Source organism: Nomascus leucogenys, chromosome 23 (assembly GCF_006542625.1).
Source record: "Nomascus leucogenys isolate Asia chromosome 23, Asia_NLE_v1, whole genome shotgun sequence".
NCBI lineage: Eukaryota > Metazoa > Chordata > Mammalia > Primates > Hylobatidae > Nomascus > Nomascus leucogenys.
In genome coordinates this window covers 32,546,484-32,573,110 of record NC_044403.1, presented here as the reverse complement: position 1 = coordinate 32,573,110, position 26,627 = coordinate 32,546,484, and the positions used below count along the sequence as shown (strand labels likewise).

The 26,627-nt window shown below is 54.0% G+C and overlaps 1 protein-coding gene and 1 long non-coding RNA gene across 7 annotated transcripts in view; one reads left to right on the top strand and one right to left on the bottom strand.

The window, feature by feature from the left end:
- Positions 1-26,627, top strand: part of IQSEC3 (IQ motif and Sec7 domain ArfGEF 3) — a 110,191-nt gene that overhangs the window by 65,561 nt on the left and 18,003 nt on the right. For all 6 annotated transcript variants that reach the window (XM_030804555.1, XM_030804556.1, XM_030804554.1 and 3 more), the window contains 4 exons: positions 4,431-5,512; positions 7,245-7,406; positions 22,776-22,898; positions 23,279-23,445. In XM_030804555.1, coding sequence (XP_030660415.1) covers positions 4,431-5,512; positions 7,245-7,406; positions 22,776-22,898; positions 23,279-23,445 — 1,534 coding nt within the window. The remainder of the gene's footprint in view (positions 1-4,430; positions 5,513-7,244; positions 7,407-22,775; positions 22,899-23,278; positions 23,446-26,627) is intronic.
- Positions 3,611-15,319, bottom strand: LOC115832885. The gene is made up of 10 exons (XR_004028276.1): positions 15,229-15,319; positions 10,384-10,644; positions 9,348-9,518; positions 7,455-8,758; positions 7,032-7,365; positions 6,772-6,924; positions 6,397-6,529; positions 4,715-4,808; positions 4,464-4,616; positions 3,611-3,824 (listed from the first exon to the last, which is right to left on the bottom strand). It is a non-coding gene; the product is annotated as an uncharacterized LOC115832885 (long non-coding RNA).

The window sequence follows — 26,627 nt, the reverse complement described above, 5'->3', positions numbered from 1 at the left end:
TAAACCCCACTCAATAGATATGAAAACTGAGAGTCAAAGATGTTAAATTCATCCAAGTCCAACAGCTGGGATCTGGGGCTGGCCATTCCCCTTATTCGCCACTTGCTCACCGGCCCATCAAAGTAGAAGTTAAGAGAGTGGACTGGGTCCCCAGAGGGAAGGCAGACGGGGCTGAGAAGGTATCCACCTGGGGAGCACGTTTACAGTGACCTGGAAGGCTCTGCCTGACGCAGCTCCCTTCTTAATTCATTGTTAATTATCACCCGTCACGGGCTCCTCTGATGATGTCCGACACAGAAGCCATGGACAATGTCCGGAGTGTACGGGGAAAATTAAAACGTGTGTGGAGACTGGCAGTGGCACCCATGTGACTCGTAACCAGCGCACGTCGGGGTTTTGTGGCCAGAATACAGGATTAAGGGGTTGTAGGGAGATAGGACATCCAGGATAGACTGAGTCACGAGCACTGAGGAGAGCTGCAGAAAGGAGCAGGGAGGGAGGCTGAGGAGGCCCATGGGGCTGAGTGACCAGCCCCAGATCTGCCTCTTCCTGGCTGGTTGGCCTTGGATGAGTTTAGCATCTCTCGCCCTTGACTGAGACGGGAGGCAGCAGGAGCCAGAGCACAGGGCTCAGGGCAGGGTTGGGTCAGTATCTGGCATTTGCTCCTGGAGTGAGGCAGAGGTTAGTGTTCCTAGAGGTTCAGTGTAAAATAGGAAGAAAGGGAACAGGCTAGTGCCCCAGAGGCAGTGGAGTCAGCAGAGTTACGTTGTAGCCTGGGGAGATGTGGGAAGATCTGTGGCCAGGTGCAAAGCTGCAGATAGGATGAAGGAAATGGGAGTAAAAGGAGCACCTGTGGGGTGAGCTCAACACACACACAAAGGAGGCAGGAGCGGGAGAGTGTCTGCTGAGAGTCAGATCAGGAAGGTTTTTGAGAGTCACAGATATAACTTTGGAATTAATTTGTCCAATACGTACTCATTGAAGGCCTACTGTGTGCTGGGCGCAGTCCAAGCATTGGAGGAGACAGCAGTGACCACGGCAGGCGAAATCTGCCCTCGTGGGGCTTATGTCTGGTGGAGGATGTGATGGGACAGATTCGAGAATTAAAATCTGGTTTTCTTTCCTGCTTGGGTGAAGCAGACATTGCCCAGTAGTAGACGGAGTCTCCTAGGGTTATGTCAGCTGGTCTTCTGCCTTCAAGCAGGATGATACCATGCCAAGGGCATGGGCCCCATCACCACTTTGAAGGCATCTCAAGCAACGGATCTCATACTTTCCCTGTGTTGCCAACAGCATCTCGTGCTGAAAAGGATGCTCTTGGGCCTGAGGTTTTCCTAGAAGTATAAATAGGCCAGATGGGAAAGAAATGTGAAATCTGGCCGGGCGCGGTGGCTCAGGCCTGTAATCCCAGCACTTTGGGAGGCCGAGGTGGGCGGATCACCAAGGCGCCAGGAGTTCAAGACCAGCCTGGCCAACGTGGCAAAACCCTGTCTCTACTAAAAAAAAAATACAAAAATTAGCCACGCACAGTGGCACACACCTGTAATCCCAGCTACTCGGGAGGCTAAGGCAGGAGAATCGCTTGAACCCGGGAGGCGGAGGTTATGGTGAGCCGAGATCGTGCCACTGCACTCCAGCCTGGGTGACAGGGCAAGGACTCCATCTCAAAAAAAAAAAAAAGAAATGTGAAATCTGTCGGTTTCTCATGGTGCTTGAGTAGGGTTGACAGACAGAAGGTTGAGAGAAAAGGAGAGAAAATTGAGAGTTTAGTGATCAGTTCCCCTTCCTCTCTACATTTCCCCTTGGGGAAGGGCCCTCCTGCCTGAGCCAAAGCCAAGTCCCTATTCCAGGCCTCAGGGAATGTGTCAAAGTTCAGCGGGAGAATGAGCCAAGCTACGTTATTTCCGCAGAAGCAGGAACAGAATGGCTCAGAGGCAAGTATCTGTGTCTCTTACGGGTGCATGAGGTCATAACTAGTAAAGATTGAGTGGCGAGTGTCCAGTCTGTACTGTGGGCAGAATTCTCAGATGGCCCCCAAGTCCCCTTCACACTAGTGTACACATCCTATAAAATCCCCTTCCCTTGAGTGTGGGCAGGATGAGTGAATGTGGTGGGACATCACTCCGATGATTAGGTTACCGACTGGTTGATTTTGAGTTAATAAAAAGAAACATCATCCAGGGTGGGTCTGAGCTAATCAGGTCAGCCCTATAAATGAAGCTGAAGCCCCAGACAGACACTGTGCTGTTAGCCTTGAAGGACCGAGCTATCAGGTTATGAAGAGGGCCACATGGCGGGGGCAGCAGCCAACCTCTAGTGACTGAGGGCCTAAGTCCTGTGATTACAAGGAACTGAATTGTGCCAACGAGTGAGCTCAAAGGAGGACCCCACACCTTAGATGATTTGCAGCCCTGACTGATATTTTGGTTTCAGCCTGGTGAGCTCCTGAGCAGATAACCCAGATGAGCTGTGCCCAGGCTAGATTCACAGAGCTGCATGAGAAATAAACAGGTGCTGCTTTACGTGGCTGGATCTGTGGTCATGCGTTACACAGCAATAGGTGAGGGATACACTTGGCGTGGTTTAGGGCGCCTCGAAGACCCTCCAATGGGGGACTGTGGTAGCACTGGGAGCTTCCTGCTGCTCGGGGCCTTGTCCCTTATGAAATGCACGTAACTTTGGGAGAAGCCACGTAGGAAGCCTTGGTCGCCATTTACACGTTAATCTGCATAAGTTCCAGCTACCTCTGAGGGTAGAGCTGGATGTTGGGGGAGACAGAATGATGTCCCCAGGTTTGGGAATGCGGAAGGGCACTGAATGGCCAGGCTGGAAGCACTGAAGGCAAGCACTGAGGGTGTCCCATTTTACCTGGGATTGTCCTTGGGGATTGGGGTTGTATCCACAAGGTCTCCTGAGCTAAAAGGGTACCTCTGCTAGCCTGGAATGGGGCACCCATCACACCCTGCAGGGAGGGAGCAGAGGGCACGGCTGTGAATGGGACATAATTTCAGAGACCGGGAACACTCTCACTTCCCAAACTTCTCTGAGGGCTGATCACCATTTCAGCCCATCACCTTCACACCGGCCTTGTCCCTTATTTAAAGGCAGAAGCCTCAGGGGCATGCTCAGTCATACCTTCCCAGTCCTTTCCTGAGAAGTTTCAATAGGGAGGAAAAGTGAGAGCATAGCAACCTGAGAGGAGAAAACCCACGGACAGGAGGACAGAGCCGAGAGGAGGCACACTGGCCCCCTGAGAGAAGTTTTCCTGGGATGAGATCTGCCCAAGTGAGGTGCCATGTTCCCGAGCCCACCCCACCCAGCCCTGCTGGGCAGCTCCCACCGTAAGAACAGAGGTGACTCACATTGGAGAACTCTTGGTAATGGTGGCCTGGAGGGACCCCCATTCTTGAGACACCCACTCAACTTTTTAGCAAATCCACATTCACTGAGCAGCTAACTATGTACCGGGAACACACAGATGGTCCAACCCCAATCCCAACCCTTCTGATGTTCCCAGGGAAAGGAACCCAACACAGAGAGAGGCAAGGTTGCTGGGGAGGAGCGGGGAGACACGAGGAGCTGTGAGGGTTTTTTTAGCATTTCTGTTTTTCACTGTTTATTATTTTAAAGTGTGCACAGAAGTAGAAACAACAGCGTTATAAACTCCCCCGTAGCTATCATCCAGCCGTAACCATTTTATTAATATTTATTAATATTAATACTGTGTCCTCTAACTCTTCCACATTTTTTGACAGAATATTTTAACACAAATTCAAGATACGCATTTTACTCATAAGTACTATTGTATGCATCTCTGACATGAACTTAAAAAAAAAAGAAAAAAAAAACAAAAGACAAGGTCTCACTGTTTTGCCCAGGCTGTGGTACAATCATAGCTCACTGTAACCTCCAACTCCTTGGGCTCAAGCAATCCTCCCACCTCAGCCTTCCCAGTAGCTGAGGACCACAGGCGCGCGTGCACCAGAACACCCAGTTACTTTTTTTTTTAGAGAGAGACAAGGTCTAGCTATATTGCCCAGCCTGGTCTCAAACTCCTGAGCTCAAGCAATCTTCTCTCCTTAGCCTCCCAAGATGCTAGGACTGCAGGCCTGAGCTAATGCGCCGGGCCATGAACGTTTTGTAATACCCGCCACAGCATCAAAATCTGACCACCATATGCAGCACCTCCCTCCTGGCCCTTGGGACATCACCAGTCCCCAGAACGGACCCCTCCGTCCTACACCTCTAAGAGTCTTGCCATGTGGCCGTGACGTTCTAGGCGGTTCAGACTTGAGCTGCCCAGGAGCCCCCCCGCCACTGTGCATTCCTGGCCCCCACCCGAGTTTGGCCGGGTGACTCCACCACTCCTCAGAAGGGCTGACCACCCTTCCCCTCTGAGCCCTTCCTCCTCTCCGTCCTTGTCCTTGCAGATTGAAATGCTAGAACATAAGTACGGGGGTCACCTGGTGTCCCGGCGCGCCGCTTGCACCATCCAAACCGCCTTCCGCCAATACCAGCTCAGCAAGAACTTCGAGAAAATCCGCAACTCGCTTCTGGAGAGCCGCCTGCCACGGCGCATCTCCCTGCGCAAGGTGCGGTCACCCACGGCCGAGAGCCTGGCGGCCGAGAAAGCGCTCATGGAGGGCTACGGCCTCCTGGGGCTGCCGCTGGTGCGCTCGCCCTCCCTGCCGCCCACCCTCGCCGGCACCCTCACCGAGCTGGAGGACTCCTTCACCGAGCAGGTGCAATCCCTGGCCAAGTCCATCGACGACGCGCTCAGCACTTGGAGCCTCAAGACCATGTGCTCCCTGCAGGAGAGCGGCGCTTACCAGGTCCACCAGGCCCTGCAGGCGGCCGCGGGACCCCCAGGCCTGGAGGCCGAGAGGCGGGAGCCGGAGAGCGCAGGCCCCGCGCCCGGGGAAGAGGAGACCCCCGGCCTGCCCCCGGGCCACAGCGGCACCCTCATGATGGCTTTCCGGGACGTCACGGTGCAGATCGCCAACCAGAACATATCCGTCTCCTCCTCCACGGCTCTGTCGGTGGCCAACTGCCTGGGCGCCCAGACGGTCCAGGCCCCGGCAGAGCCCGCGGCGGGCAAGGCCGAGCAGGGCCAGAGCTCTGGGCAGGAGGCCCCGGGAGGCCCCGCTGTGGGCCGGGAGGACGCGTCGGCGGAGGACTCGTGCGCAGGGGCTGGGGCCGGTGGGGCGGTGGATGAGGCCACAGCCCCCAAAACAGAGGAGGAAGAGGAGGAGGAGGAGACGGCGGAGGTGGGGAAGGGGGCCGAGGCCGAGGCACGCGACTTGGAGCAGCTGAGCAGCAGCAGCACCTCCACCAAGTCCGCCAAGTCAGGCTCGGAGGTGTCGGCCTCCGCCTCCAAGGACGCCCTGCAGGCCATGATCCTGAGCCTGCCGCGCTACCACTGCGAGAACCCAGCCAGCTGCAAGTCGCCCACGCTCTCCACCGACACCCTGCGCAAGCGGCTCTACCGCATCGGCCTCAACCTCTTCAACATGTAAGTCAGCCCTGGCCCCCAGCCCGGAGTCCTGGACGTCCTGGGCGGGAGGGAAGGAGGGGGGGCACCTTCGCTCCACCAAGCAGGGCACCAGGTAACTTCCCACGTCATCCCAGGGTCCTCCAGGCGCATCTGTGCCGTGCCTGATCCCTGAGGTCATGTTTAGGAAGTACATATTTTATTTTTAATCATTCTGAGTTTATCTTAAGAAAGATTAAAGGAAAAAAATAACACATCAAACACATGCTTTCACAACTGTTACAGTTTAAGATGAAGCTAGGGTTTGAAAAGTAAGAGAATGTAAAAGAAAAGACAGTATTAAGTAAATAACAGTCCAGGCCGTTTGAGGATTAAGCAGCAATCATTCGGGTGGAATATGAAGCCAGGGAAAACGCATTAGCTTCCAGGGTTGGTGAAATGCGAGGCTGGGTGGGGGAGGGAGGAGAGGCGCCTTGCAAAGAATGCCAGCAGAGAGCAGGAGAGGGGAGGGCTACGAGGAAGAGCGAGTGTGAAGCAGGCAGAGACAGGGTAGAAAGAGAACAGGGGAGAAATGACCGACTGCCATAGCTCAGAGACCACAACGAGACCGGGACTGGTCCTGCACCGAATGTATACAGCCAGTCCCAAGCAGAGGAAAGGAAGCACACCTGCCCCTCCCGTGGAAATGTCAAGTCCAAGAGGCAGGCACTCGCCTCCATCCTCCACTCGCCCCTTCATAACCCTGAGCCAAGAGCACATTTTCCCGGCCCTAATGCATGTTCATTCGTTCATTCGGCTGTTATTTACTGGGTGCCAGGCACTGTGGCCACAGAGGTGAGAAGGACACATCCCCTGGCCTCAAGGGACTCCTATTCTCAGGGAAGTAGCTACTGTTCACAGCTCACCTTACATAAAGCATCTGTAATCTTCCCAGCAGTATCTACACAGAGGTATTACCATGCTGTTTTACAAAAAAGGAAGCCAGCTCACACCAGTAAGGCGAGCTGCACACGATGGAATAGCTCGTACTCGGCAGACCTAGGGGAAGGCGGATCTGACTCCAAACCACCCCCACTTCTGCAGTGTCTCTTCTGCATTCACATGAAAACTCACACAGACACTCATCTGCCCCAAGACAGTAATTCTTAAACCATCCATAGTGAAGAACCAGTTTTGTTCCCCCACACCCTTCTGAAAATACATTGTGTGGGCTAATACTTTTGTAAAATACAATAAAATGAGTTGTTAGAAAAACAATCACATGCCTGGTTGTCCCTTACCTTGTGTTTCTGTATCATCTCCTCCTGGACCTGGAGAAACAGCTCAGGGAGCAGCATGGCTTCAAAGCTTGCCAAGGGAAGAGGTGGCGTGCGGAGGTCTCACCTCTGTTTCTCCCACCCTCTCTCCAGGGCTGGGGCGTCTGTGGCGGGGACCTGCATGTTGACAACAGGATATGGGTAGGGGGAAGGGCAGGACTGGGATAAGACCCAGGAGGAGGGACAGAGAAGGGTACTTCTCCTCCACCTGCTCTGGAATTCACTTTGTTTGCAGATCTCCCCTGTCCTCCCTCTGGTCACACACCATCCTCTGCATGAGGACATTCAGTGGGTTGAGGCTCTGGTGAGAGATGCTTCCAATGGGGAACTGGATTTCCAAGAACCTCTGGGCACTTCTATGGGTGGAAGACAGGGAGGAAAGAGTCATGGGTGATTTCAGCTCACTCTCTACTGCTTCTCCCCACCCCCACCTCCAGAAACCCGGACAAGGGCATCCAGTTCCTGATCTCACGCGGCTTCATCCCTGACACCCCCATCGGTGTGGCCCATTTCCTCCTGCAGCGAAAGGGCCTCAGCCGCCAGATGATTGGAGAGTTCCTGGGCAACAGCAAGAAGCAGTTCAACCGCGACGTGCTGGAGTGAGTACCCCGCACTCCGGGCTCCCCTCACTCCTTCCTACACCCCACCTGCCCGGGCTCTTTCTGTGAGCTCCTTGGTGAAATCCTTGCTCCAGTTCTAACAGCTTCCAGCTTCCAGATTGTCCACAGGAACCAGAATCCCCTCTTTAGCCCATCACCCCAGTGGGCCGCAGCCCTGTCTCCTGTCAGAGTCATTGATTGAGTTTGCCCCAGGCCAGGCTTCATTTGAGGCAGCAGGGATACAGAAATGGTCCAAAGAGACAAAAAGCCCTTTCTGCCTGCCACTCTCCAGGGCAAGAGAAACCAGGAAAAGGAAAGGGCTTGTGTCAGCACTGGGGTTCATCTCTGCCTGGTGAAGAGCCCCTCAGCCCCACTTCCCCAGGACCCTCCCATTCTCCAAGGTTCATTTTCATATCGCTGGAGGCAAAAAGTGAGACAGAAGAAAGAAGGGGTTAAACTGAGGGTTTTAGAGCAAGAAAATACTATAATTCCATAAAGATAAATCTACCAACAAAATCATGACCAAAGAAAAATTGTTTCTTTAAAACCAAAGAAAATGGTTTCAAAGTCCAGTAGCAGGGTGGGGACCCCCAGGGGGCTGCCTTTGCCCCCACTCAGCCTTGACAGTGTGGACAGGCAAGAGTCTCTTCACACTCACGCCTTGTCCAAAATGGCAGGGCGGGGCTGGCGCTCCTCTGAGGCTGAGGGGCAGGGCCTTGCAGCTACTCCTTCCCTGGGACATCAGCTCCAGCCCCTGCCATGCCCCTGTGCTCTTTCTGGCTTCCACTAGTCCCCCAGGTTGGCCTCCTTCTTGAAGGTCTCCATTCTTCAGGGACCCTCCCTCATTTCTCTCCCCTCTTTCTCCTTGGGGACAGTCAGCAGAAGTCTCTCCCCGGAGGGCCTGGGAGGAGCTCTCCCTTCCGTCCTCGCCCCTGGAGCAGCAAGGGACTGCCAGAGAGGGTTTGGACGCTGGGGGAGTCACCCACCCAGTGGTCAGCATCCCTGGAGTGGGAGCTTGGAGATTTAGCTTCTATTTATGGAGCCGTCTTGGTGCTGTGCACCCATGTTGAGAAGCCCCTGTCCTCTGGGCCGGCATTTCCATGCCTGCAGAGTGGTGATGGGTTGTAAAGGCTGGACCCATTGCCCTCTGAAATCCCTGTCACATTTCTAAATCCACTGACGTGGTGGTTTTCTGACTGAGTTCAGTGAGTGAGGGCTGGGGTCCGCTCAGGGACCGTGAAATCCCTGCATGGCCCTCAGCTGGGCAGAACTGAGTTCCTGCCCCTGACTCTTGGTGGCTTTGGACAATTTATCATCCCTCCTGGAGCTGCTGGTGGAGACGCTCTGTGGACCTCAAAGAGGAAAGCGAGACAATGCTAGGCAGCGTCTCCCTCTCACCTCCTTTCTCTTCTCCTTCCGGCTTCCCTTCCCTTCCCCAGCACTGCTCTGGGTGCCCCTGGAGGTGATACTGGGTCCAGGATACATCTGGGTTGCAGAAGGGGAGACATGGCATTTCCTTACGCCCTTCCTTTTCTGTGTCCCCTAGTTGGTTCATCTCTCTGGCTTTTCTGCAGTATTGTCCCAGTCCATTCCTCCTCAAGCCAGGGTGAGGTGCCGGCCCCATCGCCCCAGGCACCCCTGCTGTCTCTCTGCTCTGGGGGCAGGAGTGACTCTGCTTCACCCACAGGCCCTGACGGTTGTCTGTTTTCTTCTGTCTCTCCCAGTCTCCATGTGGCCTGCGCCCTAAATTCTAACCTGCAAGGCCCACATTGATCTGGAGTGCTGGCAACACAGCGTTTTCCTGCAGCCCAGGTGGTGCTGAGTCGCACAATGAAAACTAGTTGCCCTCTTCCCTGGGAGACTGGGTGTATGGGCTGTGGGCTGGAGGCTTGGAGCAGTGGCTGCACCCTGTGCTGAGGAGGGGGGCTGGGCTGGGCTAACCTTAGGCAGGGATCAGGCTTGGGGTGGGTAGAAGCCAGACTCTCGCCTTGGTACGCTCTTCCAGTGAGAAGAGGCAGCGTGGTGAGATAGGAGAAGTAGCTGGACCTGAGCTCTGCTCCTCTGTGCTGTGTGGCTTTGGCAGGACACCTCTCTGGGCCTCGGTGTCCTCATCTGTAAAATGAGAGGGTTGGGCAATGTGATTGCAAAAGTTTCTCCAAGTCCTGAGAATCTACCACCTTTCCCATCTCTTAGTGCATCGGTAGCACTGCCCTAAACACTGGGGCATGCTTTGTCATCCTGCCAGAGCAGCCCACAGGCCCCAGGGCAGTGCTGGGGTGCCAGGGTTCGTGCAGGGCAGTGCTGGGGTGCCAGGGTTCGTGCAGGGCAGTGCTGGGGTACCAGGGTTCATGCAGGGCAGTGCTGGGGTGCCAGGGTTCATGGAGGAATGAGTTGGCAATTTGTTATTCATTCAACAAACATCGAGCACCTATTTATTGTGTGTTGAGAATGGGACCATGCTGGGCACCCGTGTGTGTGTGTGTGTGTGTGTGTGTGTGTGTGTGTGTGTGTGAAGAGGCATAGCTCACAGTCTCAGGGAACTTACAGACCCAGGTGTGGATGGGGAGGGGTGAGAATGAGGAGCATGGAAAGAGAGTGAGAAGAGCAAGGGGCCTCCAGCCGGAACCCTGGCTTGGGCAAGGTTGAGTGCAGAGCTAAGCCCTGATATGCCCTGGTGAAAGCCGCAATCCCTCATGCTTGATTGTGTAGCCCTGCAGGCCTGGCATGCTGACTCAGCGCCACAGAAAGAAGCCCCTCCCTAAAGTCCATAGGTCACTGACTGCCTTGCTTCTCTCCAAGGTGGAGAGGGCCCTGTCCTGCAAAGGGCAGGGAGAAGATGGAGAAGCAGGAAGTAGCAGGCACTAGCAGGGGAGGTGGGCGCTGGAGTCTTTGCATTTTCCTGCCACTCTGGCCAGCCAGTCTGGATTTCAGAATCACTGTGTCTTCCTTACTCCCGCCAGAGAAAACACACACTAACCAAGTCGCCAGGTGCCATTTTGCCCTGGCCTGGAAGGCTTCATTGGGATTCTACACGGCTCCCCTGCCCCCGCCTGGTGACATTTAGCAAGTGGCATTCATCCTGTATGAAGCTGTTTGCCGAATAAAAGGATATAAATCACCCATCCCCTTGGAGACTAAAACAGCCCAAACCCCAGCACTCTCCCAAGAAGCAGCCGATGAGGAAGAGCCGATGAGAAAGCCTCTCAGAGGGGAAGGGTGTGCTTCCCAACTCCCAGGCCTGCGAGGAAAGGAAGAGGAGGGAGGCAGCAGCTGCCACCTCGGCTGCTGGTCTGTGTCTGAGCATCATAAATGCTGTGACATTTGCTTTCAGAATTCGGCCCTCAGCGCTCTTGGAAGCTGACATCTCCATCCTTTTGTGTCTTATTTCCACAGAGGACACATTCCAAGAAGGAATGTATTCTTACCAGGCCTTATCACATGATAATAATAGAAGGCATTCTGAGCTCAAAGAGCCACACCCAGTCCAGTGTTTACCTGCAAAGGTTTTACTTTTGGTTTTTTTGAGGCAGAGTCTTGCTCTGTTGCCTGGAGTGCAGTGGTGCAACCATGGCTCACTGCAGCCTTAAATTCCTAGGCTCAAGAGAACCTCCCACCTCAGCCTCCTGAGGAGCTGGCAGCACTGGCATGTGCCACCACACCTGGCTAATTTTTAAATATTTTTGTGGCGATGGGGGTCTCACTGTGTTGCCCAGGCTGGTCTCAAACTCCTGGCCTCACACAGTGCTCCCACCTCAGCCTCCCAAAATGCTGGAATTACAGGCATGAGCCACTAGGCCCGGCCTGTTTGTTTTTAAAGGAGAAATCAGCCTCAGTTTCCTCATTAGTAAAATGCTGGTAAGAGTACCTGTCTCATATGAATTAAATGTTTTCAATGTATGTGAAGTGCCTGATGCTTAGTAAGTTATCTGTAAATGTTAGCTCTTTCTTTTCTTTTTTTATTAGAGACAGGATCTCTGTCACCACGGCTACTGGGCAGTGGCATGATCAAAGCTCACTGCAACTTGAACTCCCGGGCCCAAGTGCTCCTCCTACTTCAGCCTCCTGAGTAGCTGGGACTACAGGCTAAATGTTAGCTCTTTCATTATTATCTTTCCTACTTGAAAGCACAGACATCAGAACCCCCCACCCCCCGCCATCCCACTCCCTACGCACAAGGAAACCTCAAACATGACTCACAACTCAGGTCTACTAGGCAGACAACGAGAACTTGCTGGAACTTGCTGGGCTTTGCTGGGAAGGGGGTCAGCGCAATCTGGGGAGCACCCTGCAGCCTGAGGAAGCCCAGTCCAGAAGCTGAGAGTCATGCGGTGGCAGGCCAGCAGCAGGAGCCAGACAGCAGCCAGGGCTGGGGTCCTCTGGGGCTGGAAGCCTCTCCCTCTCGGTTTTCACATGGCTGGGGAATTTGGCTCTGCTCTAGTTCCTTTCTGAAATGTTCGCTTCAGCAGGTTTGAAGGCCAGCGGATGGGGAATGTTCCATGCTGGCTGTGAGCGGCCTCTTTCTGGCCTGGATGATTTTTTTCCGGTGTGAATCCCATGCACGTGGAGAGCATTGGTGTCTACCGTCTCCATGAAATTCAGGACGGCAGCTTCTGGGTTGAGCTGCCGGAAGAAAGCTTCCTGGGTGTTCCTTCCCTCCACTGCGTCTGCTCCATCCTTTGTTAAATTCCAAGACATATCAGGGCTTGACGTCTGGGTCAGATTTCATTATTTTATTTCCATGGAAATATGTTGGCCAGAGTATAACAGATTTGTTCTTCTTAGAGGACATTTAGAAATGAAGACAGATTTTCTGTCAAATTCAACAGTCTGGAAGGCTCTGGCCTTTCATTGCTAGGAAGAAGTCATTTGAGAATGTCCTGCCCACATTGCTGTGGATAATCTCAGTTACCTTACTCCTGAGGAATTCCCACGAGGAAGGGGAGAGCAGGCTGGGGCCCAGGCAGACCTTATGTGTCTGGAGGAGATAAAAAGAGGCCCAGGCAGCCACTGTGGCTCACACCTGTGGTTGCAGCACTTTGGGAGGCCAAGGCACCAGAATCACTTGAACCTAGGAGGTTAGGGCTGCTGTGAGCTGTTAGGGCACCACTGCACTCCAGCCTGGGCAAAAGAGGCCTCATCTCTACAAAAAAATTTTTTTAAATAGCCAGGTGTGGTGGTGGGCACCTGTGGTCCCAGCTACTCGGGAGGCCAAGGCAGGGGAATCACTTGAGCCCAGGAGATGGAAACTGCAGTGAGTTGTGATCGCACCACTGCACTCTAGCCTGGAAGCCTGGACAACAGAGTGGGAGCCTGTCTCAGAAGAAAGAAAGAGAGAGAGAGAGAGGAGAGAGGGAGGAAGGGAGGGAGGAGGGAGGGAGGGAGGGAGGAGGGAGGGAGGGAGGGAGGGAGGGAGGAAGGGAGGGGGGAGGGAGGGAGGGAGGGAGGGAGGAAGGAAGGGAGGAAGGAAGGAAGGAAGGAAGGAAGGAAGGAACATAGGAAGGAAGAGAGAGAGAGAGAGAGACCCAGTGCAGGCAGGCAGGAATAGAAGAAGATTTAGGGTCATTTCCACTGCTTTGGAAACGGTACACTGCCAGCACCAGAAGGATGGAAGGAGAACATCTTCAAAAGTGGCATCTTTAGGGTTATGGCCTTGACGCTTCACCTCTCCACTCTCTCCTGCCCCACTCCCCGCCACAGATAGACAAGGGATTCTCCTGAACAGTCAACAGTTGTGAGAGTTTAAGACCTACTTACTTGTGTAGCTGGAGACCTTGGGACCTTCAGTCCAGGATTGAGACTCCCTTTGGCTTCGTCACTTTGGCATATAAATTGGACTTTTATATAAAAATGGACCTACCTGCCACCCAGTCCTTCCCTGACTACTCAAGCCTTTGCTCTGGAGGAGTCAGTCTCCTCTGTGTGATAGCTGTGGCTGCAACAGGCCACTCCGACGTGGGCCTTCTAGGAGGGTCTTCCCGGGTGTCACTGTCTCCAGGGCAGGGCTGTCATATCTTCAGGAGGGCCGTTTGTGACCAAGCGGGCCGTGAAATATAATGACAGCACGTGCTGTGTGCCACAGGTGCTGTTCTGAGAGCCTTACATGCAAAACCTTCTTCCATCTTCACAGCAACTCTGGGAGGAAAGTGTGGCTAATCTGTACCAAACGAAGGCACTGAGGAACAGAGAGGTTGGGGAGCTTGCCCACAGTCACAGAGCTAATCAGTGGCTGAGGTCTGAAGCCAGGCACAATGACTCATCACCTGAGCCCTTAACCCTGCACCATCCAGCCTCTGTGCGTCATTCCAAGACCCATGTGGTCTGGTTGGTTTTACAGTCCTTGTCAGTCCCCCGTCATGAAACAGGACACTGAAGACCCTTTAGACAATCAGCTGGTCCAGCCCTCTCATTTTATCCTGGCAGAAACTGAGGCCCTGGGGAAAAGAAATGACTAGTCTCCTGGCCAGTGGCAGAGAAATTGAACAAAATCAGGTACTCTCCCACCTCTTGCCTTGGCGTTATTTGTTATGCCCCGACCCTCTCAATTTGGGAAGAAAGCACAGCTGAGAAACTGATTTGTAAGTCTCAAGAGGTCGGAGCCAGATTTAGCTTCCTCTCTCTGGTGTATGTATATCTTAAAGGGCCAATGGATGGCTGTCTAACGATATAATTCCAGGCAGAATTAGTTGGTGGGGCAGGGAGGGGTCCTGTCCACTGACAGGCGTATCAGCCCACACCTAATGAAAACGATCATGCATTAAGCCCTGTTGCATACCAGGAACTTCACACCCACTCTTTTAACACTCACAACAACCCTGCGCAGTAGATATTCTCAGTGTTGTCTCCATTCTCAAGGTGGGGAAATGAGCCACCAAGAGGCTGCATGACTTGAAGTAACAGCTCCACGGCCTTTTCTTATTCCACCCACTGTTACTGGCACAGAGCAGTGCTTCCAGAAGGTGTTCCCTGGACCAGCAGCATCAGCTTCACCTGGAAGCGTGTTAGCAACGCAAACTCTCAGTTCCCACTCCAGGCCCACTGAATCAGACTCTGGGGCGTGGGGCCCAGCAGTCCGTGCGCTAATAAACCCACCAGGCAATTCCAATGCGTGCCTCAGTTTGAGACCCACCAGCAAACAGGGGTGCTGCCGAGCCCAGCAAAAGAAAAATCAGCTCAGGGCTTCTAAATTGCAAGGGTAGTTTGAATTTAGTTCTTTTGGTACCTGAGTCTCAAGGTGTGAGTGGCAGCCAGCCCTGCCCAGGCCCCCTCAAAAGAGAGTTTCTTCGTCCTCATGACATCACCAGGAACACTAGAAGGTCCTGCATCAGTTTCCTCCTCTTCTATTTTCTTAGCCATGTTGCACTTTTCCAAAACACCTTGGCCCTTGTTGAGCATGTGATGAATTCTGACGAACAAAATAACTCCCTGGAGGATGGGGATATTTTTAATTGAATTGTAGAAGCCAAGAACTGCCAAATAAAGCCAGGTTTTCTACATTCCGTGGCAACAGGTGGTTTAGTTTTCCCTCCTAATCCTGAAACCTGGGCTTAGTCTCAGCCAGGAACACCAGCTTGGGCTTCACCTTCCAGATCTTCGCCGCCTCTTCCAGCCAGTTAAAAATCCCTGCTGCTACCATTACCTATTTTCAGCTCCCAACCAGTTCCTTTGTCTGCCAGACACTGTCTTGCTATCATTAAAAAAAAAGAAGGTTGAGATGATGAAATTCATTTTGATCACAGGCGTGTAGGACGCTTCATTTCCCTGCAACACAAACTGATTCCACGCACAGATCAATGTCAACAAGCAATTTTATGCAAGATTGTACCTGTTTCTACAGATGCAGGGAACATCCATCCTTTCTCCCCAACCCTGGTGAGGTATTTGCTGCAGACCCTGCAGAAGCTCACAGGAAAGAGGGGGAAGCCTGAGCAAAACCGGTACCACTCGTGATCCACACGCCCGTCAGCGGCACCTCCTGAGGCAGGTCCGGTCATGCTTGGCTGGAAGCAGTCTAATGGGTGCCAGTTGCTCTAGTTCTCACCATTCACTCACTTGCATGTGCAGTGGGAGGAAGAGGGGGCCTGTGCCCTCCACACGGCCTCACTGCCTGGAGTCTGGAAGCCTCGGGGCCATTTGCAAGTCCATCACAGGTCTCGGTGTCAGCTCCAGATAATCTTGGCAGCAAAGCAGGCTGAGTAATCCTGGGCCGTTGGGTAGAACTTCCAAAGGCACAGGCCACTGAGGCTCCTTCTCCAGCTGCCGGCATGCAGTCATTCCTGGTCATCTCTCACTCACTCATTCATCCCACAAAACAGTGATGGGGTGCCCAGACACCAGGGAGGCAGAGATTAAAAGAACTGCCCTATCCTGAAGGAGCCTGTAGCCTCGTGGGAGAGACAGGCAGGTGAATGTTATGACACAGGGAGATAAACGCAATGGTCGACAGGAGGTGGGTTCCGGGGACAGCGGAGGTCAGGGAAGACTCCCAGGGAGGATGAGAGCTACACAGAGACCTGCAGGGCTGGGGCTGGGCAGCAGGAAGAAATAACAGCATGCACCAAAATGGGGGCGTGAGAGCCAGGCTGCAGTAGGGGACCACACTGGGGAAGGGGCGAGAGAAGCTGGAAGCAGACAGGGCCTCGTTTGCTTTGCTGAGGAACTTGGGTTTCACACTAGGGATGTGGGGAGCCCTGGGAGAAATGTGAGCAGGGGCATGAGCCATGGGGCCAAGTGAGCAGCCTAGAAGGATGGCTCTGAAGATGGTTTGGAGGCAGGGAGACTGGTGAGGAGGCTACTGCTGCTAACAGCCATGGTGACAAAGGGTGAAGCCCTAAACGGAGGCCGTGGGCATGGGGAGGGGAGAGGTTGGCAGAGCCCGGGGCCGTGGAGAAGCAGCAGGGCCGTGGCCAATGTGGGAGGGAGCCAGGCAGCCAGCGCACAGCCAGTGGTCTCTGAGCTGATGAGAATTCAGAATATGCATGTGCTTCAGGCCCCATGTGTTGTGCTCCATCTACCAAATAAACACGTATAGATTTTCCATTTCAGGGGCAGGGAGGTGCTGGATTCAGGGACATTTCATCCGAAGAATCTATCAAACTAGACATTGTCAAATATTTACTCAAGCAAGTTAAACTGTTAGCTAGCTAGAGCCACCGGAATGGGGGCAGCCACCTGGACAGTGGTTGTTGAGTGGGGGATAGGGCCCAGTTTCAGGTCAGTGAGGAGGGACAGCTGCGATGGATGAGGGGCTCCTCTGGAGGAAAGAGTCCACCTGGGGCGGGTGATGGAAGCCAAGAAGACGGTGTTTCCAGAAGGGAGCAATTAACCATGTCGATGCTGCCAGGGGGCTGGGATGAGGACAGAGAGAGGCCGTTGGATTTGGCCACATAGCAGCCAGCAGTGGCCGTGACAAGGGAAGTGTTAATGGTGCCCTGGGGTTGGATGCTTGAGTGGAGCAGGTTGAAGAGTGATTGGAGATGAGGAAGTGGAGGCAGCAAAGAGGAGAGAAAAGGGGCAGTGTCTAGAGAGTGACGAGGGCTCAAGGCAGGGTTCTAATTTGTAAGATAAAAAAGACAAGCACTGGGTGCCCCTGAGGATGATTCAGTAGAGGGGAGGCATGGTCGCTATCTGAAACAACACCTCAAACTTCACGTGCCCATGATGAAGACTCCATCTCTCCTCCAGCATGTGTCTGCACCATGATGCACTCACACTAGAGAACGGTACCTCCAGGCCCCTGGGCGCTCCAGCCAGAGCTCCAGGATGCACCAGTGATGCCTCCCTTTCCTCACTTCCCACATTCCCTGCATCTCGAGTCCCATCTGTTCTTCCTCTAAGATGCAGCTAGATCATTCATTCAGTTTGTTTCCACTGCTCCTGCCTTAGCCCAAGCCCCATTATCTGTAGCTTGGACCTCTGCAGTAGCATCCTAACTGGGCCCCTGCTTCTGTCTTGTTCCCTGCCCCGCTGCCATTCATTTTCTCCCCAACAGCCAGAGAAATCTTCTTAGAAGAAGCAGGACCCTGTCACTCCTCTGATCATACCCTCTATTATGACCCAGTGCATTCAGGATAAACTCCCAAATCCTTCTCATGACCCACAAAGCTGACGGACTGAGCCCCTGACTGCCTGCCTAGCCCCACAGTCACCGTTCTGCCTATTACTGTCTGCATTGCAACCTTGTGGACCCTGCCTAGGTCCTTGAAAGCTCCTGCCTGCCACGAGCCTTTGCATATGCTTCCTCCCTTAGCCCACCTGAAAGCTCTCCCCTCTCTCCTTCCTTTGGCCACCTCCTACTCATCTTTCAGGCCTCAGCTCAAATGTCATTGTCCCCAAAGAGTCCTTTCCAGACATACAGTATAAAATATATCTCCTTTGTCCTCTCCTGGAACTGTCGTTTCCCTACATAGAACTCGTCATGACTATAGGTAAAGAATTATTTTTGACTCTGTGTTTAATGCCTGTCTCCCCCACCAAGACAGAGACTATGTTGCTTGCCCCTTACACCGGGTCCATAGCACAGCCTTGCACACGGGAGCCACTCAGTGCATGCTGCTGAAAGAGTCAACCAGCCACTGCCGCGGGGCACAAAAAGCACCAAAAAGGGGAAGGCAGGAGGTCAGCAATATGGACCCCTGCTGTGGGCTCCAGGTGCCCAGGCCAGCTCTGAACCTGCAGAGTGACCACAGAGCCCCCATGCTGACTGCCCACGGATGCACCAATAGGCTCACCTGTGTAACTGTGTCCACATGCTTCTCCTTGGCCTCTCACAGGTCCCCACCAAGCCATCTGGGTAAGATCACAGCCCCTAGGAAGACATGCATTAGTGCCAGCCACTGAGCAGCAGAAAGCCAGGGAGAGGTGGGGGAGAGGAGGGCACAGGGGGCCACCTGCCCCAGGAGATGTCAGCAAGGAATGAGATGTGTGCAGCACCCCTGCAGGGCTGGCTGTCTTGTGTACTTCAGTCTCACATGTAATAAAAACATAATGGTACAATGGTTCATATTGCACAAGCTTGAGAAGATGAGGTCATTGCATACGTAGTGAAGCACTTAGAGCCATACTCAGTACAGAGAGCTCGGAGGGAACTCCCCCCATTGAGTAAGGGACCTCCCTGCCACCCACGCACACACAGGAGTGAAGAGAAGAGAGCCCAGTGGGGCAGGGACAGGCCTCACAAGATTAGGAAGCTGAAAGCCTGCTCTCCCTAGCTGTGGGAGCATGGGGCAAGCCCTACGTGGCCTTAGTTTTGTCTTCTGTAAAACGAGGAGATGATACACCAGAAAAGACCACCCGGGAGGAGAGATGACTCCGGGCCGCCCTGGGTGGAGGCTGCAGGATGGATTTGGTAAACTGCCCGCACTCAGCTCCCCATGAGGATTCCAGGGCAGCAAAGAAGGCTGGAAAGTGGGGATTAGGAGTGCTGGTAGATGCTGCAAAAGAAGAGAAGCGACAGGACAGAGAGTGAGAGAAGGGGAGGGAGCAAAAGAGGGCAGGGTGCAGGCAGAAGCTTATGCTCCGGGAGTGAACAGAGGAAGCTCATGCTGGAGAGGGCCAAGGCTTATAGGTGCTTCCAGGGCCACAGGGGACAGGGACCCTGGAATGAGCAGGGCTTATGGTAGACAGCACAGTCCCATCCCAGCCACCTTCCCCAGGATGACACAGGCCCCAACAGGAAGGCAAACAGTGATTCCCCCAGAGGAGGGTGGGGATGAAGCCACTGGCCAGCCAGGAGTGCTGCTGTGGTTGTCTGCCCCCTGCCGTTGGGAGCATCTGCAGTGCTTCAGAGATGGTCGGTGCCTCTGAGTCCCAGTCCTGAGAAGTCACCTGGTCCAACCCCCAGCTCTCCAGCGAGGAAGTGGCCTCCTCAGGCAGGAGGGTAGAGGGTCCCACCACTCAGCACAGCTTCCTCCCTTCCAGCTGGGGATTTCACAGCCAGAAAATGTCATTTTTCCCCCAGGGTCTGAGAAACCCAGAATAGCACCTGTTCATGAAACACAGATACCCTGTGATGGCAAATGCAGGGAAGGGAGGAAGGCAGGACGACAGGTGCATAGCCAGGGAAAGAACTACACCTGCTTATGCCTCCATCCACCCCTCCCTCACCACCCCCACGCAAAAGTAGCCCCGATAGCTAGGTGGGGACCCATGCGCCTGAGGACTGCTGCCTGGTGGCCTGTGAGTTGCTGGACTCACTTTAAAAGCCACAGTGAGGCCCACCCTTGCACTCAGCTCAGTCTTTGGTTTCACAATTTAGGAACAACCTGGAGATCTTGCAGAGAATGCTGATTCCCAGGCCTTGCCCCCAAATATTCTAATTTGCTGGTTCTGGGGTGCGGTCCAGCGAGCTGCATTTCAACAAGCCACCTTATGACTTGGCTGTGGGGTCCTGAGAGCACACACTGGAAGATGTTGGATGAGAGGCCCTTCCAGCTCCACAGCCCGAGTGTCGGCCCCTGCAGCCCTCCCCGCTTCGAGGCCCACGAGGGGTGTATTCAACTCCCATTCTGTGGGCCGACCTTTCAACCTGGCTGCTTCTCCCATCCCGGTCCTTGGCTCTCAGGCTCTCGGCTCACTACTGGGGCTTTTAGCAGCAGCCCTGAGCAAGTGAACAGCTGCTCGTCACCTGAGTGAAGGGCTGGAAACTAGGCCATCGTGCTTGGCTGGGCAGATCCCACCCTCACCAGCTGCTCCCGCTGCCTCCTGCGGCAGCCTGCCCCCACGGTGCCCTGGGCCTCCCGGCACCCCCACCATTGCAGGGTGAGACCTGGTCCACAGCTCTGGGGCAGAAGGCACTCAGAGAGAGGCTGTGGGAGGAACGCAGATGTGGGAAGCTGGGTGCCACGACCTCAGCGTTCAGAAACAGGGAAGGGGTGGGGTGCATGACAGATGCGGGCAAGTCCTGGGGAGCAGCAGGATGCCACTCAGAGGGACCAAGGGCCATTCTGGGGCCCTCTGAGGACCCAGGCCTCTTTCTTGGCCTCATAAGAGTCAGCGCCCCTGGGCTGAGAGGAAGGGATCTGGCCGCTCCATGTCGCCCCCACCACAGTCCGCTGCGCACTTCACATCTTCGTCTCTACCAGACTTCTTCTGTCTCTTCCTCTTCCCCTCCTGTCCCTTTCTCTCCTCGTGTCTCTCTGTCTTTCCCCCTTCCTCCCTCTGTCTCTGTTTTTCGCTTCTTCTTTGTCTCACTCTCTGGTCTTGCTCCCTTTTTGGGATCTCTCTCCTGCCTTTTCCTCCTTGCCTGTCTCTCCCTTTCTCTCCTTGCTCTCTGTCTGTCTAATTAGACTTTCCTTGTCCTTCGCTGCCCCTTTCCATCTCTCTGGCCCACATGCTCTGACTCCCTCGCTGCGTGACCACACTAGTTCACCTCCTCCAGGCTCTGTCTCTGTACCCATCGGACCACAGCCCCTTGGTCACCAGCCCCGGACATGTCACTGTGTGGCTCTGCTGTGCCCAGTTGCTGACTCCTGATGGGCTGGGCTACGGGAACACACGGATGTGGCCGCATAGGGCCTTTGGCACTCACGTACAGCTGCAGAGGGTGCAGGGTGGAGGTGAGGAAGGCCACCGGGAAATCAGAGCAGCCTCTCGCCTGGCTGGCCCTGGAGGCCCCTGTTCCCCAGCCGGCAGCTCAACCTCGAATGCCCTGATCCTGGTGCTGCCGATTCTCATGCTTGGGCAAGATGCTGGCCTCCACCCCTAGCCCCACCCTCACCTGCCCACTGTCCCGGCCAGCAAGCCTGAGAGGAGTGGGCTTTGACCAAGCCAAGGACAACTCACAGCCTGAAAGATGGCCATGGGCCCTGCCTTCGGGAGGAGGGAAAAGGAAAGAGGAGGAGAGACTCCCAGCTCCCTCTCGGCACCCCCTCCCTTCCTAAGGGTCTTTGGTGATGCGCTTTCCTCCTTGTTCTCCCCAGAAAACTGTGGGAGGCAGAGTCCATGGGCCACCAGGCCCTGACCACCTCCACTGTGGTGTCTCCCCTTGTTTTCTCCTAAAAACTGACAGCAGAGTTGGGGGTCTCCAAGTCTTCTAGGCAGTGGGCACAGAATGGAAGCTGAGGTCATGGAGGAAGTGGGTCCTCAGAGCTCATGTCACCATCACAGGGCCACTCAGCAGGCGTTTTCTGTGCCCTTGATGTGCTGGGCAGGCAGGCCAGGGGACCGTCGGAGCAGAGTGGGACTGCTTGCCGGCAGTGGGCAGTGTCAGGGGCAGTGTGCAGGGGCTGTGCCAGGGCCGGTGGGAGGAGACTGGGGTGAGTGGGTGTAGAGTGGGCAAACGTCAGCTCCAAGAGCCCAATCTAACGCGCTTGGTCTGCGTCTCCCAAAGGGAGAGCAACGCCCAGGGGACATTGGGTCCCCTGCTTTACCAGGCCTGGACTCCTGCCTTGCTGCACATGGCCGTGGGGACAGGGCATCCCAAAGGAGGGTGAGGCAGGGTGAGGGGACTGGGAGGGTTCGGCCTCAGACCCTGCAGTGCAGAGTCCCCTGGATCGGGCTAGACCAGAGGAAGGCGCCTGCTTAGCTGGGGGAACTGGCATGTGAACACACACACACACATACACACACACACACACACACACACACACACACACTCTGAAGCTCGGGATATTCACAGGCAAAACCCCCAGGGTGGGAGGCAGCATTTCAGAGGTAGCAAGGCCCTTGGGGAGCAGGGACTCCAGCCTCCTCCCTTTTCAGAAGGTCACACAGAGGCCCCAGGAGTGAGTGGGTGAGCCAGAGTCACACCAAGTTCACAGGAGGGCCTGGACCAGAATCTGGCCCTGCGTGTCACGCTGTCCCCTCACGTTAAGCTCCCACCACAGCCTCCTCTGAGGGCTGGGGCAGCTGCGGGGAGAGGGGCTGCAGAAAGCCCCAGGGGCTTGAGGGGCTCTGCTCCAACTATTCAGCCTGCAGCAGAAGGGATCCAAGGTAGGACTCAGCCCCCTCAAGACCTAAATGAGAAAGTGAAATTTAAACCTGGGAGAAACACAGGCTCCTAGCAGTTCTCTGAAAGAACAGAAGAATCAATGGTGTTTACTGTATTATTTATGTTGAAAGCTTTGCTTGGGATACTCTGAGGTTAAGAAGGAAGGAATTGGGATTTGGAGTCAGAAGATCCGAGTTCAGCCTCCCTCCACCCCTGTGTCCTGGGCCACCAAAGCCTCTCCTGGCCTCAGGGTTTGCTCTGAAAGGGCTACTGTGGCAGGTGAGAGGAGATGGTCCTCTTGGGGCATTAAAGGGAGACCCCCGGGGGTGAGTAGCCTGAGGGGCCCTGCACCTGTCCTGGCTGGGAACGGAGGCCAGCAGGAATGGGTGTTGGAGGGTGCTTAGGGGGCCGTCTGACCTCACACCCTCCGTGCCTGCCCTCAGCTGCGTGGTGGACGAGATGGACTTCTCCAGCATGGAGCTGGACGAGGCCCTACGCAAGTTCCAGGCACACATCCGTGTGCAGGGGGAGGCCCAGAAGGTGGAGCGGCTCATCGAGGCCTTCAGGTAAGGCCACTTCCCAGCTCCACTCCCCAGCAGACCCCAGGGTGGGGAAGCCAGGCCGCTGTGAGCCTGGGAGACAGGAGATGCTATCAGGAGGGTTGGACATTGGGCCAGAAACACCCCTTCTGGTGTGAGCAGAAGGATGGGCTGGGGAGAAAGGAGTGAAGGGAAGAAAAGGGACCGATCCCTCGAGCTCCCCAGGCTGGAAATGTGGGGCATTTCGGGGTGTGGGGAAGAAGACCAGAGTATGGGACAGACACTGGTCTCCCTGGACCTCAAGACTTCGGAGAGCTGGGATACCCCCTGGACACCCCCCTCCTTTGTTGGGCCCGGGGGAGGGTGGGCCGGGGCTCAGCGTCCGCTCTGCCTCTGACCCCCCACAGCCAGCGCTACTGCATGTGCAACCCCGAAGTGGTGCAGCAGTTCCACAACCCCGACACCATCTTCATCCTCGCCTTCGCCATCATCCTCCTCAACACCGACATGTACAGCCCCAACATCAAGCCTGACCGGAAGATGATGCTGGAGGACTTTATCCGAAACCTTCGAGGTGAGGAGGTGGGCGCCGGGGCAGGAGGGGCAAGGCCACGGCTCAGTCCCCGTTCTGTGCAGCGTGCATTCTACATGAGTCTGAGCCCCCATCACAGATCGTCAGCTGCTCTCTGGGCCTGGTCACCCATAGCAAGCTGGGAACATTCCTTGTGAGGCAGGTGGCTGGGGAGTTTCCGGCACGCAGCCTGCCACCGCCACCGTTCTACCAAAGAGCAAGCGCCCTTGGGCAGTGCCTCTTGCCCTCCGTGGAACATGGTCGGCCTCTAGGCCCCTGACACCAGAGCTGGTGGCTCAAGCGGTGCCAGCCCTTCCCGTCCGCAACTTACGAGGAAGGAGCCAGGAGCAGGGCCTTCAGGTCCTAGGTCCATTCAAGTCAGCAGATAACTGTATGGCACCAGCCGGCAAGTCTTTCTCTCATCGATGCAGCGCGCTGTCTGGCAGGGAGCAAACCGGGACTGGCAGAGTGTGATGTGTGCTCAACTTTTTTTTTTTTTTTACCCTTTAAAAGAATCAAAGTTATACATCCACATAATTTAATAAAGTCAAATAATCCTACAAGGCTTATCACAGAAAAAAATTAGTCCCTGCCCCTCTCACCGCTCACCTTCTCCAGAGGCATCAACTTTTGACTTTTTTTTTAGCTATTTGCCTTTCTTCTGTATCGATAAACCGCATGCTTCTGCTTCTTTGTTTTTTTCTATCCCTTTTTTTAACTGGCATAAAGTCCAGACTGTGAGTGTGTAAGCCTGAAGTTTGATGAATGTGTACGGTCATGTGCACTGTGTCATCACACCCAGATCCTGATCTGGATCATTTTCACCTGCCCAGAATGTTCTCTCCTGTCCCGTCCCAGTCAACACCTTTGCCCAAGAGTAACAACTATTCTGCCTTTTATCACCATTGACGAGTCCCGCCAGTCCTTGAACTTCATCTAAATAGGGCCATACAGTATTTATACTTGGTATCTGGTCTCTTTTATACACTGCTCCTTGTTAATTATTACTTCGGTCGCCCAGGCTGGAGTGCAGTGGTGCAATCTCAGCTCACTGCAACCTCCACCTCCCAGGTTCAAGCAATTCTTATGGCTCAGCCTCCCAAGTAGCTGGGATTACAGGCGTGCACCACCACACCCAGCTAATTTTTATATTTTTAGAACAGATGAGGTTTCACCATGTTGAACAGGCTGGTTTTGAACTCCCAACCTCAGGCGATCCGCCTGCCTCATCCTCCCAAAGTGCTGGGATTACAGGCATGAGCCACCACGCCTGGCCCTTGTTAATTATTTTTATTTTAAGCATTATCTATTAATTCCCCATTACAGAATGTAAGGATTTAGTCCTCTTTCATCCACCTTCTCCGACCCATCCCACTCACGTCAGTGCTCGTGTTATTAAGGCTCTGCACACACACTCCAAAGCTGAGTCTGCAAGTGCAGAATGATTGCAGCTCCCTTCTATCTATACTTTCCTTGGAGTTAATGCTTCTCTTTCCATTTGCTTAACTCTCTGAGGACCTCCCCTGATTCAGCCCTAACTTCCCACCCTACGTGTCAAGCTCCTCTCCATACACCCAGACCCGGGAGGTGGTGCAGGAGCGTTATCTTCCAGGAGCCTCTGGTCCTGCTCCAGTCTGGACAGTGGCGGGGCCAGGGCACAGCCAGCATCCTGGGCCCTCCTTCCCTTGCTCTCATGATAGATTCCTGCTTCCTGCATGTCACAGCTTCCTCATTTTTCGTTTACTTCCAGAGAAAAGGCCATTTTTGAGAACTTGCATTTCTGAATGTATCTTTTTCTGTCTTTGCCCTTGGTTGGGAGTTTGGCTGGGGATAGAATTCCAGCCTCAAAACACGCCAATCGGGATTTCAAAGGCATTGCTGCATTGTCCTTTAGCTGCCAGTGCTGCATTGTCCTTTAGCTGCCAGTGCTGCTCTGCCATCCCAGCTGCTGGCCTTTTGTCTGTTACTCTTTCTCTCTCTCTGAAAGCTTGCAGGTTCTTCTGTCTGCCCTTCGTGTTCTGGATGTTCACAATGATGTGCATTGCTACAGTTCTTCTTCCATCCACCATGCCCAGCGCTGGACTGGTCCTTTCCATCTAGAAGCTCATGTCCTCTGGTCATGGGAAGTTTTCTTAAATGTTGTATTTGATCATTTCTGCCCTCCAGTTTCTCTGGACTCTCTTTCTTGAACTCCTGCTATTCTGTTGGTGGATTTCCTAGTTTGATCCTCGTAACTTTTATAGTTTTCTACCTGCCATCTTTGTTTACTTCCTTGACTTTCTGGAAAATGTCCCTCAGTGCCGTCTTTCCTGTCTCCTACCAAGTTTTTCATTCATGCTGTCATATTTTTCATTCTCAATAGCTCTCTTTTGTCCTCTCAATGTTCCTCTTTTATAGCATTTTATTCTTGCTTTGTAGATGCAGTATCTTCTCTCATCTCGGTGAAGATATTAATATTGGTTTGTTTGTTTTTCTCCCTGCTTGCCTCTATTTCTTTTCTTTTTTTTTTTTTTTTTTGAGACGGAGTCTCGCTCTGTCGCCCAGGCTGGAGTGCAGTGGCGCAATCTCGGCTCACTGCAAGCTCCGCCTCCCGGGTTCACGCCATTCTCCTGCCTCAGCCTCTCCGAGTAGCTGGGACTACAGGTGCCCGCCACCATGCCCGGCTAATTTTTTTGTATTTTTAGTAGAGTCGGGGTTTCACCGTGGTCTCGATCTCCTGACCTCGTGATCCGCCCGCCTCGGCCTCCCAAAGTGCTGAGATTACAAGCGTGAGCCACCGCGCCTGGCCGCCTCTATTTCTTCTGGAGTCCTTTCTTCTGTTTTTTCCCGTATTTCTTTCTCTTTCCTGGTATAGACTTTCCAAATACAGTTGATGAAATCTGGTTGTTCATTCGTATTTAAGAGTGAGCCACCAGAAAGCTGATGAATGACTCTGTGAACACAGGTGGAGGCTGCTGGCTGGTGGGCTTTCTTGTAGGGTGATTTAGTTCAGCCATTTCACTGGGAGACCCCCACTGCAGTATCTGGAGATATTTCTTTCTTGTTTTGCCTGATACCCAGAAGATAAATGTCCAATCTGTTGCCCAGAATGTATGATTCTGGCTGCCAGAGCTCTGAGGTCTTTAAGTGGGAAGTGGGGTTGAGGGTTAATATATAGGTATCAACTTCACCCCCAGTTTTCAGCA